Consider the following 15359-nt stretch of genomic DNA (forward strand, 5'->3'; position numbering starts at 1 on the left):
TATCCGATGGTGGTTTCTCCAAGGATGTTCCTGGTTTGAACCTACCGTGCCAAGAACAGTTTCTCTTAATTGTTCAAAGAAAACGTTAAGAAGTAAACTGCAGCCACGTGTTTGTCCTTGGCCTAATTTCTTCACCTTAAATGTTTGACCAGAGCAATCTGTGCATGTGACTCCAGTGAGTGTTAGCATGTTCTGCAGGTAAAACCTTTTAATTATTTTTCTCCTGAATGTCCTAGACTTTCTGCTGCATCATTGGTTAAATATTATATATAACTATTGCGTAACAGCAGTCATAGGAGAGGAAAGCAGGAAGAAACTTTTGCTAAATTAAATGTTCTCCTTTATAATACGGGTTAAACTGGACCGCTTTAGGCCTTTAGAAACGTTCAGAAAGCACATCACTTAAATATAGGTTATTGGGGTCAGTACATCCACACAATAGCGTGACTTGTAATGGTCATGTAACAACTCAGCATTTTTCTGCTGACTTAATTTCACCTAAAGAACAAAGTTTCATCTAAAGGCGCCAACGTGCTGGAGTCAGCAGATAATCAGGATAAGGTAACGAGATAAATGGTTTCTCAAGGAATGCAGTACATCAAAAGTGACTATGTACCTGTAGTTGGTGTGACTGTTTTTCCATGATCTTAACTGACTGACTCTTAATATGCCTAAAAAGTTCATCTAATTGTCACATGTTTTCCTAAGCAAAGAACGCAGCAGAAACAAAAGCTGTAACAAAATAGAATTGCATAAAATATTGCCTTTGTTTCGATTATTATTTCCCAGACTGGTGGAATAACACAAGGAGGTAGATCACTGTGCAACCACATATAATGAAAGATTTAATGACTGAAAATATGTATATTCCAAAAACTTAATTTGCTGCATTGCTTTCCAAAGTGTGGTGCTAAATGGCAGCTGCTTCTTTGCATTTAAAACCAACTATTAACATGCATGTATACATGTTTTTACAAGCTGTTACAATTAATAAATATATTCCAAGATACCATTTCTGTGAGTATTTTTTTAAGCAAGCCTGTATTTTAGCCTACGGAAGAGGATTAGGGCCACACATGTAAAAAAAAATATTTGAGTTCTGACTTTATTCGCAGAAATCTGAGAATAAAGTCAGAACTCAAATATTTTTTTCATGTGTGGCCCTAATCCTCTTCCGTATTAGCCTACAATTTACAATCCACCCATAAATAGTTGGTATTAAAATTAGGGCTGAATAAATAGAGTTATATCAAAATCAGACTAGTGTAATATGCATATTGCAGTAGATTAAATATTTGATAAAGGGCAAAATATGTTTCAAAATATCATTCTAAATAGGCTATTTTGGTGAGGCAGAGCAGCTCAGCTTACAAACTGTATTCTCTTCTACCAACCAATTTATTTGTTGTGTAGGCAACAGATCCCTGCAAAAAAGTGACATTATGATCTTTTTAAAAAAAAAATTTGAAAATGAGTGATATTGCAAAAAATAAGCTTTTGCAAAAAGTAGTTAAAATAGAAAAAAAAACTCCATCGCGTTATTCATCCGGTTTTATTTTGAAGGAAGTCACAGGAAGTGTTGCGCCCGTTAGCTTTACAGACTTTTTTTATGCGGAAAAATATGTAAACAAACGGTCTATGACACAAACCGAGTGTTGGTGCTCAAAACAAGGAGGATGAGCATGATAACGGGTGCATGATAAACTTTTGTGATGGAAAAAGTTATTATTTAGATGTCCAGGGAGGTGGTAAAACTAAATATTTCCGGTAAAAAGATGGAAGACGAAGAGCGGCGAGAGCTGAAGGGGAACCCGGACTGGATGTCGCGTCTTCCCGCGGAGCTGCTGGATGTCCCGCTGTGGAACTTGGCCATACCCGGTAAGACAGAAATAAGCGGGATAGAGGGGTGTAGTTAACATATTTCATTTTTTATTCTGTCTGTGTGTATCTATTTTGTGTTTATACTCCCCACACGAGCAAAACAACGTCACATGACAGGGCTACTTCTGCTTTTTGTCTGTCTCTGTCGGTCTGTCCCCACAGGGAGCCATGACAGCATGTCTTTCTGCCTGGATGTCTCCTCTCCTGTCCTGAAATCAGAGCCCTGCATCCTCAGAGTGATTGACAAGCTGTTTCCTTGCTGGACTAGACCCTGTGTCTCCCGCTGGGCCACCACACAGGTGAGATGTCAAATGGTGTAACCACAAAAAAATGATAAATATTAAATACTTCATCCACCTACATTGTATTTAAGTGGACTTATACATATAATTACTTAATTGTAATTGCTGCCACTTTAATTGAATTAATGTACTTTTCCCCATTTATCTTATATTAATTCTCTTTCTCTTCTCCCTGTGTGTGTTCAGCAATCGGTCCTCAGTGATCAGTGTGATCTTGGTGTTCGTTTCTTGGACCTGCGGATCGTCAGGAAACCAGCAGCAGGCAACACACTGTTCTTCGCTCACGGAATCTACACACTGATGACTCTGAAGGTACACACCCACACACACACACACACACACACACACACACACACACACACACACACACACACACACACACACACAAACTTCAGTCTCCTGCTTTTGGGTTGTGTGTAGGAGGCTCTGGATGAACTGGCTACCTGGCTGGACGATCATCCGAAAGAGATTGTAATCGTTTCCTGCTCGCACTTCGAATCGATGACCGATGAAGATCATTTTCACCTCGTAGAGTACATCATCACCCTGTTCGCAAAGAAACTCTGCTCCTCCCAGGTGAGTGGGCCGATACACAGTCAGGGATTCTGAAATGATGATAAAGTCATCAGTCAGTCGATTAACAGAGAATGAATCCACCGTCATTTTTATGATGAATAAAATATATTTTAGATAAAGATGAAAGATGAAACTAATAGACCAATCATTTCTTTTTACTCTTGATTTACTCTAGTGTTGTCTGTTCATAATCTGATTCTGGGATGTTTCTGGTTGTTTTTTGCATGGTGTACATATGGCAGCCAGACTCCCCATCTTTATTTATTATTTATATATTCATTTTTTATTTATTTCTCCTTCCTCATATTGTCTTTGTCCTTATTACCATCAATGATTCTTTTACTTATACATATTGTCTTTTACATACAGTTCATATAAGCATGCACAGAGAAGGGATCAATAGCCTTTTCCCCCAAAAATATTATTATTAACACTATTAAGGGGATATTAAAATGTAATTCAATTTCATTAAATAGTTTCATTTATTTAATGATCATTGGTATTTTTTTTGTCCTTTCTTTATCCTTTTCCTACCCAATGTCAGTAAACCTGATTTACTGTATAAAGACATTAAAAAAATAATTTATTAGGCCAGCATGTTGCCAATTCCAGCTTCTTAAATATGCTATTTTATATCATTGTAATTTTATTTAGATTTAGATTTTGGGCTGCTTGAAGAAGTCACAGACTTTTAAAAAAAAAAACGTTGATTTTGAAGATATGTAATACATACTTACTGTGTACATGTGTTGATGTGCAGGACATTCCCACTCTGCGCTCCTGTTGGTCCAGAGGTCAGCAGGTCATTGTTTCCTATGGCAACCAGCAGATGGTGCTGCAGCACCCTGAGCTGTGGATGGAGATACCTTACTGGTAAATATATGCTTTAAGTTTCTGTCTCTAATGTTGTAAATGTGTTGTTGTGCCCCAAAATGAAGCAAAGCCCACAATTTTCACACACTGCCTAATGGGGGCGCTCTGTCTCCAGGTACGGCGACAGCCCCGACCCCAAGAAGGTGATTGCCTACCTGGAGCAGCAGAAGCACCAAGGAAGACCAGGTATGCAGCTGTGGATGAAGTATTCAAAGTAAAATGTGTAAAATTATAGTATAAAATACTTAATTACAAGTAAAAGACCTGCAGTTATAGTACAGAAATATTAACAACAAAATGCACTGAAAATATAAAAACTAAAAGTCATAACGCAGACTGGCCCACCATTAATATTCATATCTAAATAGTAATTTAACGTTGAATTATATTGTTTATTAATCATTAATTGCCTATCAAAGACATCGGTATCTATTGGATCTATCTATTTTTTTACAGAACATATAATGCAGAACACATCTTTTTAAATTTGTATTATTATTTACATTATTAATTAAATTAATTTTAATTATATCAGCCATTGTCTGATACTGAACAGCAGAACTGATGCTCATTTAGCTTTTTATTTATTTATTTTAATTGAAATTATCAGCAATTGACTGGTATGTATGACTGGTATTTTGCTATTTATATATTTTATTTATTCCTTATTTTGGTGGTTTTCCTTTCTAAAATTGGTTAACAATGCAATACATTACATAAGAAAGCATCTTTCTGAGCACTTTAGCAGAGTGATATTGGTTCAAAATCAGTGCACAAGTCTATTTTGAATTTTCAGCTAAAAAATCTACTACATTGTTCGCCACATCAGCAATCGGTCAATGTTTCCCTCTTAAACTGAAAACAAAGAGTAGAAATAAAAAGCACCATGAAGTGGAAATACTCAAGTACTTCAACACTGTCACCTAACCGACCTGTTTGTCTTTCCAGCTGGTTTTTACGCCAGCGGTCTGAACCTGACAGAGGACGCTCCTTACGTGCTCCTTCATCCCCTCCAGGACATGAGGAAGATGACGATGAGTGCTCTCTCGCTGCTGCTCTGCTGGGCGAGCGAGCAGCGTCCAGGCTGTGCGGCGTGCGACGTCAACATCCTCTGCTGCGACTTTGTGGATGTCCGTCAATTCTGCTCGCTGGTGATTGGCCTGAACTATAAACTGCTGGCTGTCCCTCGTCCTGTCTGCAGGACGCCGTGAGCTTCTCCTCAGATGGTTCTGGCTGCTGCAACCGGACTGGAGAGCCAACTTAGAAAAACAAATCTGAGAAGTTTTTTCTCTTTATGTGCCAATTAATATTAATTTTTCCTCAAAATATGTCTGATCCTGTTAATACTGGATGTCAGATTTAAATGTAAATGCACTCTTATCTCCTGTACATGACACTAATCATCTTTTTTATTATTTTATTTTTTATTTTCACATTGTAAATATTCAGTTTCTCCAAAAGTATTGCACTTTATACAAACTTTTTTGTACATATACTGTCATATACAATAAATACAAACACAATTTTATATTTAAAAAAAATATATTTTTGTACCTCTACATGTGTAAAATCAGTAATCACATGGTATCAGTAGAGTAGAGCAACGCTTTTGTTGTTGCAAATATATTATTATAGCTGATTAAATGTGATAACTGTCTGCTGAATGCTCTGCTGTGAGTATATTTGGCTTTAATTAAATTTTAAAGTTTGTCTTATTAAATGTATATATACAGTTAAAGTCAAAGTTTGTTGCATCAAGACAAAAATATAAAATATATTGGGTGCATGGGAGCAATTCAGCAAATTCACAGTGCAATTCAATCAAAGATTAAAGTATAAATGAACAAGTAGCTGAGAGGATAAATATAAAAAAAAAATATATATATATATATATATATATAAATATAATATGCTTATTAGCGTGGATGAAAAATGAGAAAAGAGATTTATCATTGTTTTTGGTTGAAAAACTGCCCCCGACCTTCAGTATTTATTTGAGCCTCTTATGCACAGATACAGACAGTTGATACTTCTGTCAATTGATTTATTGATTAGTTGTTCAGATGTTTGTTCTACAAAATGTCGATCAGTGTCTCCTGAAGCCAAAGATGACGTTTTCAAATGTCTTGTTTCACCCACAGCTAAGGGGTTGAAAAAACCAGAAGATATTAACATAAAGAAGCTGGAATCACATAATTTTGACTTTTTTTCTTCAAAAATATCACTCAAATCAATCATTCAATATTCATAATAGTTGGGGGTTAATGTAATAGTTAGCAACCAATCGATTAATATGTGCTGCTTAAAAGCAAAACCAGGACATTCCCATTTCTGAGAGGCGTTTCTGCCATGTATAACACTTACTTTACAAATTAATATTTGCAAGAAAAAAAAATAATTGGCAGCTTTTTTTGGCAATTGTCATTTTTCTATAAAAAAAAAACCCCATTTGATAAAAAATAGCTGAATTTGCAGCTTTGAAAAAATAATTTTAGGTATTTTTATAAATTTTTAATGATGTTGAGGTTTGGACTCTTCACTGTGAGGGTGTCACTTTTATTGCTATTTTCACTGTTTTTACAAACCAAACAATCAATCGATTATTGAAGAAAATAACCAGCAGATTAATTAATAATGAAAATAATAATACATTCAGATTACAACAGTATAATCCCGCATTTGCACAAATAATAATCTAATAGTATAACAGTCATTTGGGTCATTTTTCTACCTTTAATTTTAATATTTTTTACACATTTTCCCGAAGATACTCTTTCTAAAGTAACATTTTAAATACAGAATTTTTTACAGTGTGGTATTAATACTTATATTACTCACTCATTGGTAGGTTTAAAGGTGCTTTACCTAAACGTGGCCTTTGTTTCCAGTCAGGCGATCACATGAGGAAACAGGTAGACAGGTAACACGTGTAGCTGCAGCTCAGCACCACAACCAGCTCAGGAGGAAAACTGTTCGGAACTGATAAACAAACGAGCCGCAGCTGTGTCGGCAGGTGGCCGCTGACAAGAACAGTTAGACAGAAAATAACAGAACAAACGAGAGGCAATGTGAGTCAGAAGAGCCCGACAGTGAATAAATGAATGATGAATAATTATATCTTATGTAATAATTAAATGTGGCTGTAGAAATGTATTCTGAAATAAATAAATGAGGCAAAAAAACTTAAATAATGAAACATAAATTTATTTATGTTTATAAATGTAAACATAAATAAATAAATGAACATAGTTTAATAAAAAAAAATTAAATCCCATCATGATTATTTATTTCACATTAATTAATTAATTTATTGCTCGGGATTTTTATTTATTTAAAGGGACTTTTATTTAATGATTCAACAATCTATTTCAGGGGACTTTTATATATTAAATCCAATTTTTAATTTTTGTGAAGGACTTTTATTTAATAATTTCACATTTATTTATTTCAGGGGAGCTTTATTTCATAATTCCAAGTTTTCTTTATTTCAAGGGACTTGTATTTATTTATCAAGGTGAATGTTATTTCATTTTTTCATATTTTTTCACTTTTTATTCTAATTTCTTATATTCAAAATAATCCAATGAAAAATGTCATTTAAAAAAAGCCTATAATCAATTAATTAATTAATAAAACTATTTGACTAATTTCTATATCTATAATAATTATTCTATAATTATATTTATTATAATAATAATAATAATAATTATAATTATTATTCAATAATATGTATTGCCTAATTTATTTCAGGATTTATTTAACATATTATTTATTCATTTATTTATTTCAAAGATGTATTTACTTCTTTAATATTGACACTTCATTTTCTCTGATTGTGAAGACATCTGGCACTCCATTTCTTGATACAAAATGATTATACAAATAGTTAAAAACATCACGTCACTCACATTTTCCACACAGGTTTATTCAATGATATGCAGCATTTTAAAATGCTGCTCACACAAGGACAAAAACAGATAATAATACAAACATTTGTTATGGCACATGGAAATGTCACTGTAGTTTCCCCCCTTTGGACCAAAACCAATAAATGATGATATTTAATGTTAAACCCCAGTGTTTTTATCGTCTCCACTGTAAGCTAGCTGCAGTGCATTCACTGTTCTTGAATAAGAAGTAAAAACAAATAATAAGCAACAGTGCATAGACAAACATTTATGGCTGAATCCTATCTTATGATGTGCACAAACTTTATATCATCTTATCTGTTTTCAGTAAGCGCTACACATCATCGTGTCGGGTTTGCACATTTGCTGGATATAATTGGAAATGTTATTCTTTGTGAAAGCATTCACGTCACACATTATACTAGAAAATGCACGGTTTATAAAAAATAAATATCCCTTTGTTACTGCTAAAAATACGATTTGAAAACATCTTCCCATGTAAGACAGTCGCAAAATTTTAGAAAAGGCTATAACTCAAGTGCTGTGGGTTACAGATAACATCAGTGTGAAGGAAAAGAAGTTAAAAGACATACAATTCATATACAATGACTTGGGTTTATCTGCTGAAATGTGTTAATGACCGCACCAATACTCTATTTCAATTACGCTGTTTTTCACTCCAGAGTATATGTGGTATTTATACCACAGGAAACCTCAATTAAAATCATTATTAACACAGTTTTTTTGTGTTGTAAATTTGGTTTGCTGGCGGTCTTTTGGTTAAACGCAGACAGGAAGAGGAAACACAGAGTTCCTCAGTTCTCTGTGGTACTGAAAAATATAATTTCTATGTATGATCACAGTGGTTTATCCCTCCCGACGGTTTGCTGTTGTGTGACTTATCATACTGGAAATATTATTATTCTTAATATTTTCCCCTTGCCATGGTGCGATCACTGTTGCACGACTGAGAAACAAGAATATAACAGCAAATGTCTTTTTATAGAATTATGTGTGTGACTTTTGTGTATTCCAATTATACTCGTTAGCACCAAGAATGCTAACTTATCAACATCATAGCGGCTGCTAGCTGACGAGTCACAAACAGTGAATAAATGAACCGTTTACAGCTGTCACTTTTGGAAACACACCTTTAAAAGTAGGATTTTCCAATATGGCTGCCGGAGGGTGTGTTAGTGTACAGTCATGGAAAAAGTTATTAGATCATCCTTTCTCTTCAATTTCTTGTTCATTTTAATGCCTGGTACAATTAAAGGTAAGTTTGTTTGGACAAATATAATGATAACAACAAAAATAGCTCATAAGAGTTTAATTTAAGAGCTGATATCTAGACATTTTTCATGGTTTTCTTGATAATAACCAAAATCATTATCAATGCATTATTCCATGACTGTACGTCACCTGAGCTTAACTTAGGTTCAACATGTGGGATCACCCTTATAGCACCATATACGAGGGGCTAACAGACATAAACTCATTATTCAGAGGAAAACACTTATTTACAATGGATAAAAAAGTGTGTGAGTGTGTGTGTGTGTGTGTGTCTCTATCTCTTGGCGTGGCTGGCGTAGCTGTTCTCGACACACAGCACCACGTAGGAGCTGGAGCAGCTGCTGGAGCTCTGCTGGAGCAGGCTGCCGCTCTGCAGCGACGACGCCATGCCGGTGAGCGCGTGGTTGCCCACACGCCACGCCTCGCAGAAGCCGTCCACGTGGCCCTGCCCGGCGCCGGTCGACCCGTGCCACATCATCTTCTCCTGCCTGGGGTTAAAATAAAGGCGGTTTAAGACTTTTGATGCTCATTTTTTTTCTCTTTCTTTCCATTTAGCATCATTAAGTGACTCCAGTTGGTCTCACCATGTGCTGTCACTGAGAACGTCTTTGCCGTCGAAGGAGTAAATCGGCACGTTGTCCTTCATTCTGCCGTCGTTGAAGATGGCGTCCCAGTTGTCAAACAGAACCTCGTCCTGACAAAGATGAGAAAACACATTCAGTATAAAAATCCGGTGAAGGCACAAATCAGACCAACCACATTTCAATCTGAATTGATGACTTTGTTTTGTTAATGTCACAGCTGTAGCTCGTTATTTTTATAAGACAGAAGGAATTAGGACTTATTGGCACTTTAATAAATAATAATATAATAAAAGCTGTTATGATGAATCAACAGTTAAATTAAAAATTTGTTTAATCTCTGATACACAGGACAACTCATTCCCAAGAAATGTAATTTTCTTTTTTAATTTGTAATGAATGTGAACATTAAAATGAAACACATTTGTTAGGTTTCTTCTGTAACGTCCTCTTGATGGGTTTATTTATGTACATGTTCTTTTCCGTGCAAACCGTATTTAATTCTCTGCTGCTAAGTGTCTCTAAACTAAAACAATAACAACAGTCAGTTTGGTGACGTTGTGAAGTAGTGGGAGATCATGAGAGCTGTTGTGTTCACCACTAATGGTATAATTGCAGTCAGTTTCTTGTGATTTAGCGGCAAGCTTTCCACAGAGGTCTCCTCCAAATCTATGTTTCCTCAGTGCTGTTCGGACGACACAGGACTTCCTTGAGAATCTGCTCGGCGAGCTGTTTGCTCGTCTTATTTCTCTGTTAATTTAAGATTAGAACTAAAATCCTTCATCCGATTAAAATATAGTTAAGTAGAGTTAAAAACCACCTAAAAGACCTAAAACAGTAGCATAAAAATGTGGCTTAAAACTTAATATGAAGTCTATTTTCGACAGCTTTGGGCAGACAATGACAACACTTATGCATGTGCTTGGCAAAATTCCTGCCAATTCACTTTTTCCCAGGTTTCTTGCGTATTTCTAGGACATCTCCCTGCACCTTCTAACTTTGTTATTACTTCCAGGAAACTCACTTCATTAGGAATAATCAGATTCAAAGGTTGTGTTTGTCTGATGTCACCGTGTCGTGTATGAAAACCAATCAACACACTGCAGAGAAGGTCACCAGACAGTGGCCATGTCTTCTGCAAAGCGGCGACTTAATTTTGGGGAGAGCATCCAATCAAGGCCTGCCCTGGTTTTATGATCCAAAATACAAACATTTATTTTTTATCAGTGTTTCACAGTGTCTGTAGAAGTGTTACCTTCAGGTTGACGATGGGCATGCGGTCCCTGTCAGCCTTGCGGACGATGCTGTGCAGGTCCTGGAGTCTGGCAGACAGGAAGGCCCGGAAGGTTCCCTTCATCCCGATGGCCTGAGCCTGAGTGAAGCACAGGAAGTCTGCGCCGCGGATGCCCCGCATGGCTCCGGTCTGTGGGCTGTTCAGGGCGACGAGGTGGAGCTGCGGGGACACCAACATGCTCAAAAACAAATATTTATAGTTGAATTAAAGCCTGGATGGTTTAGAGGCGGCCTGTCTTACCCCTGGACCTGAGGTATGATGGTGGACTGGACTCTGGGGCACAGGAGGAGGTGGTCTTCTCTGAGGGGTGACTGGGTAGCGACCGTCCGGGTACGTGGGGCGTTCATGGGCCGTATGGCCAAAACCGAACCTACCGTCTGGTTGGTTAAGCCGGTCTGTGTAACTTGGGTACCTGGGGTCTGTGGGTGCTGGGAACCGAGGATCCGGCTGGTATCGTGGGTCCGGTTGGTATCGGGGATCAGATTGTCTGGGGTCAGGGTATCGAGGGTCAGGTTGTGTTGGGTGATGCGGGTCTGGGTGTGCAGGGTGATGTGGTTCTGGGTGTGCAGGATGATGGTGGTCTGGGTGTGCAGGGTGATGGTGGTCTGGGTGTGCAGGTTGATGGGGGTCTGGGTGTGCAGGGTGATGGTGGTCTGGGTGTGCAGGTTGATGGGGGTCTGGGTGTGTCTGGTGATGGGTCTCCCGGTGGTGGTCTGACCCCGGGTGGACCGGACTCTCAGGTTGTCTGTGGGAGTCGCGTGCGTAGTTGTCGGTGTTGTGGTGGTGGTCGTGGGAGTACGGGACGACTGGTGGCGGCTCCACGGCTGCAACCTCATTCCCCTGAAAATAACATGTTATTTTTATTAATGCTAATCATGACATTTAATGTTTGTTTTTGTTTTTTAAACATTTTTATGTTTATGTTTTATGTCATTTTAATGAAAGAAGCATCAGGTGTACAGAAACAAACAAAGCTGATGTTGATAATTGTCCCTCAATATTTTTGTTATTTTTTACCCCACCCAATGCAAATGAATAATTAAAATTAATAATACATGAATTAATGAAAGTAATAAAAATTAAAAGATACTTTCTTGATAAAAAAAAGATTTTCTATTGCATCTTTTCTTTTGAAGCTTTATATTCACTTCATTTTTTAAGAGGTCAATATATCATTATTTTTATTTTTTGCTTCATGTATAACCAAATAGAACACAACCCAATGACTATATAGTGTGTAAAAAATAAAATAAATATAAATATAATAAAATATATATTTTTTAACTTTAAAAAAATATTATTATTTTTAAATATTTTTACATTTAATACTATAGGTACATTTTTGTCCTGAAGTAAATTAAAAAGTAAAATATTAAACTCACATCCTCAATGGGCAGAGCAATGAAGCCCCCGAGCTGCAAAAATAAAGAAGACAACTGCTTTAATATACATAGAACTTTATGTCTCTCCTGCTGGTTTTTCATCATAACATCAGAGAACATTTCACCTGAACTTGACGGACTCCATCTCGGACCCGTAGGTAGAGATCTGTTTGGTCTATGATGTAAACCAGGGTGCCCTCAGGTTGTCTTCTGGCCGTGGCCGTCATGGTGTCGTAAGACCTCAACACTGTCACCTGCAAATGCAAAACCACTCTCAACGTTCAACTTTTGTGTTTTTTTACCCTTGACCCTTGAGTTTCCTTCCATGTTTTTGTGTCTAAGTGACTAACAGCGAATCAGTCCAATAATTCTCACTAAATAAATCTTCAATGCTATAAATGTACTGTGGTAAACTTTACAGTGATATCCTAAAAAAAGACATTTCAACAATATTTTAAATTCCATCCTCATGTAAACAATGGAAGTCAATGGAAAATAGAGCATTATTTATACAGTTCTCAATCATAGAGTGATGAAGTATTAATCACTCGGGCACAAAAATGTGCTAAAATAAAATCCAGGTAGAAAAAAAACTGAAGTTTCCCTTTAAAAGATTACTTTTGTCCTACAGCTATATGTGTGTTTTTGTCTTTTTAATGACATGTTGTTATACAGTAATGAAATAAACCAGCGGTGTAAACACATTTTCTCACCCCTGAGGAGTGTCCAGGTATTCCAGGTGCTCCAGGTGGTCCTGGTGGTCCAGGAATATTAATAGCTGCCAATCAAAGGGAGGGTCACATGACTGAACTCTGACTTTATTGTAAGTATTAGGGTTTGTTTTATGGTTTTAACTCACTCTGTGTGCCTCTGTGAGATCCAGATGTACCTCCTCCAGGAGGTCCAGGTGGCCCTGGTGGTCCAGGTGGCCCATTGTAGCCTATTCCCGGGTTACCAGGTGGTCCCGGGGGGCCTGAAGGGCCAATGATGGAGTCGCCTCTTGGGCCCTAGCGTGACAAGGATTAGATTTTAAACCTATTTAAGCATTAAGTGACTTTCTAAAGCTTTATGTTTTTGACTGTGATCTCACAGGAGGTCCAGGTGGTCCTTGGACTCCGCCTGCGCCTGCTCCATAACGGGGGTCATAATATCCTCCGCCTGGTTCTCCTTTCTCTCCTTTGTAGCCTGGTTCACCTTTCAACTCATTCTGGACACAAAAACATTACAAATCAACCAAAATATACAAACAATATAAACAAAAGTCTTCTAAACAATCTATGAACAATAAAACCATAATGTGTGTAAAGAGTGGAGGCTTACCCTTAGAGTGTAAATGTCATAATTTGACCCGGCACCTGGATCAGAAACAAAATTATCTTGAATTTGTCTAAACAATGAAAACATAAAATATTTACTCTTTTGTCAGCGGACGAAGTACCTGGAATGTCAAGTGTCCCTGCTGGTCCTCGATCACCTTTATCTCCTTTAACAGCTATAAAACAAGAGAAAACAACAACATATCAAGGTAAACACCAGCTCTGCGTGAGCTCAAATGTAGCCTAGTTTGAATGTAATTTCTTATATAGGTCGGACTTTTTGCGCTACTAACATTTTAAATGCTGCACCAGTTAAAATAATTCCAATATAGGTAGAAGTTACAATTTAAATCTGACACGAGCTCTTAAAAGCTTTAAAAACTTCTGTAAAATAGTGATTGTCATGGGATAAGTGGGATAAGTTTAAGGATGAGGAGAAACAAGTTATTCCAGCTGACATCGTTGACATGTTGTTTGTGCTTTTTGCACATTTTAAACATTTGTTGAGTGTGACTGGTTGTAGCCTATAAAACACACTAACATTACATTAAAACAATGGTGGAAACTAGAAAGTAAATGCAATCAAATACTGCTACTAAAGTAAAATCGGTCGCCCTGCATTTTTTGCTCCACTACATTTACTTTCAGATGATTTTACACAATGTATAATTACAAGTTAGTTGCAACCAAACATTGACACAGCTTTATTGTCGAAGTTAGTTTTAACTTATCATTTATTGTTGACTTTGCAGCCAAACTTGAGGTAGAACTTCCAGAAGATAGAACTTTATTTGTCCCGAGGGAAACCTTTAGATAGTTTGAAACCTTTGCTAATATACTTATTTACTTCCTTGACAGAGAGTCATTATGCTAAGCTAGAAAAGTGGTTTCTGGTGCATCTTCACATACTTCCAAGAAGCTAAAAGGTCAAAACTCCAGTGGCACTTGTAGTATGTAGAAACAACACTTCTTGTTTGTCCACTGTATCTAAATATCAACGTGCTGAGCGACTCGTGGCTTGTGACCCTGGGACACAACAACAAATATTGATTAATGCATGCTGATGTCATGGTCTGATCAGAAAAGTAACTTTTCCTCAGTTGGGAAGTCATCCTCCTGACCTGTGCTGCTATAAAGAGTTTTCTATAAAGAGTATATTTTACTCTTCATAATACAAATGTTGTTGAGTTTTGACCTCTTAAGCTAAACTAACTAGCTACTTCATATTTATTATATGAACATGGAAGTGGTGTTAATCTTATCATCTTACTGTCAGGAAGACAGAAAAAAAAAGTGTCAAACTATTCCTTTAAACTTTACTTTCACTCATGACTCTTGACACATGGAGTGAATTTACCTGGGTAATATCTGGAGTAGTCGTCATATCCCTGGAATAAGAACAAAAAGTATTATTTATTCACATCCATAAAGTATCTTCAAAACATAAATCATTATCTACTCATCTCATTTCCCACACAAAAAATTGACTTCAATTCACACTGACTACAAAATGAGCTGGAATGGAGAAAAAAGTGCATTCAGGTGTTTCTCGGATGGTCTTATTCATGAGTTTCCTCACTCTGTCTGTGAGCTTTAAGTCATAATGTTGGAACAACAGAAACACTGCAAAAAAGACGTGTATTGTCGGCTATTTTCATAAAGTCCATGGGTAAATCTTAACAAATTATTGTCCCAACTGAACAGGAAGTTCAAGTGAATTTTCCCAGTTAGGAACTTTTTTTATGTTAAGTAGTGAATGCAGCATAAACGCCATATCTTCTAATGTTAACAATAGTAAAAAAAAATAATTTGTGTATCTGCACCATGATTTGGATCCACTCCAAAATTTAACAGGTTCTTCCAACAATTTGAATAAAAATCAGGTCTGTAGCTTTTCTGTGATCCTGCTGACAAACAGCTATTTATGTCATTCAATCATTTCCCCTCATTAAT

The 15359-nt window shown here is 36.7% G+C and overlaps 2 protein-coding genes and 1 long non-coding RNA gene across 3 annotated transcripts in view; 1 reads left to right on the plus strand and 2 right to left on the minus strand.

Annotated features, from left to right (window-relative positions):
- The first annotated feature begins 1609 nt into the window (after positions 1 to 1609).
- Positions 1610 to 5068, plus strand: LOC131962643 (PI-PLC X domain-containing protein 1-like). Its single transcript, XM_059327612.1, has 7 exons — positions 1610 to 1878; positions 2044 to 2180; positions 2370 to 2495; positions 2604 to 2759; positions 3520 to 3632; positions 3748 to 3818; positions 4581 to 5068. The coding sequence occupies exons 1-7, from the start codon at positions 1734 to 1736 to the stop codon at positions 4841 to 4843; spliced, it is 1011 nt and encodes a 336-aa protein (XP_059183595.1). The 5' UTR covers positions 1610 to 1733; the 3' UTR covers positions 4844 to 5068.
- Positions 2312 to 6687, minus strand: LOC131962645 (uncharacterized). The gene is made up of 6 exons (XR_009389946.1): positions 6498 to 6687; positions 4565 to 4906; positions 3788 to 3826; positions 3497 to 3609; positions 2627 to 2788; positions 2312 to 2487 (listed from the first exon to the last, which is right to left on the minus strand). It is a non-coding gene; the product is annotated as an uncharacterized LOC131962645 (long non-coding RNA).
- Positions 6688 to 7536: 849 nt separating this feature from the next.
- LOC131963165 (collagen alpha-1(XVIII) chain-like) overlaps positions 7537 to 15359 on the minus strand; it is a 36268-nt gene continuing 28445 nt past the window's right edge. The window contains exons 31-43 of the mRNA XM_059328319.1: positions 14764 to 14794; positions 13529 to 13582; positions 13411 to 13445; positions 13181 to 13297; positions 12950 to 13097; positions 12804 to 12868; positions 12216 to 12344; positions 12091 to 12123; positions 11404 to 11548; positions 10949 to 11295; positions 10670 to 10867; positions 9418 to 9527; positions 7537 to 9321 (exon numbers count right to left, since the gene is read on the minus strand). Coding sequence (XP_059184302.1) covers positions 9108 to 9321; positions 9418 to 9527; positions 10670 to 10867; positions 10949 to 11295; positions 11404 to 11548; positions 12091 to 12123; positions 12216 to 12344; positions 12804 to 12868; positions 12950 to 13097; positions 13181 to 13297; positions 13411 to 13445; positions 13529 to 13582; positions 14764 to 14794 — 1626 coding nt within the window. The 3' untranslated portion in view covers positions 7537 to 9107. The remainder of the gene's footprint in view (positions 9322 to 9417; positions 9528 to 10669; positions 10868 to 10948; positions 11296 to 11403; positions 11549 to 12090; positions 12124 to 12215; positions 12345 to 12803; positions 12869 to 12949; positions 13098 to 13180; positions 13298 to 13410; positions 13446 to 13528; positions 13583 to 14763; positions 14795 to 15359) is intronic.

This window comes from Centropristis striata, chromosome 24 (genome assembly GCF_030273125.1).
Source record: "Centropristis striata isolate RG_2023a ecotype Rhode Island chromosome 24, C.striata_1.0, whole genome shotgun sequence".
Taxonomy (NCBI): domain Eukaryota; kingdom Metazoa; phylum Chordata; class Actinopteri; order Perciformes; family Serranidae; genus Centropristis; species Centropristis striata.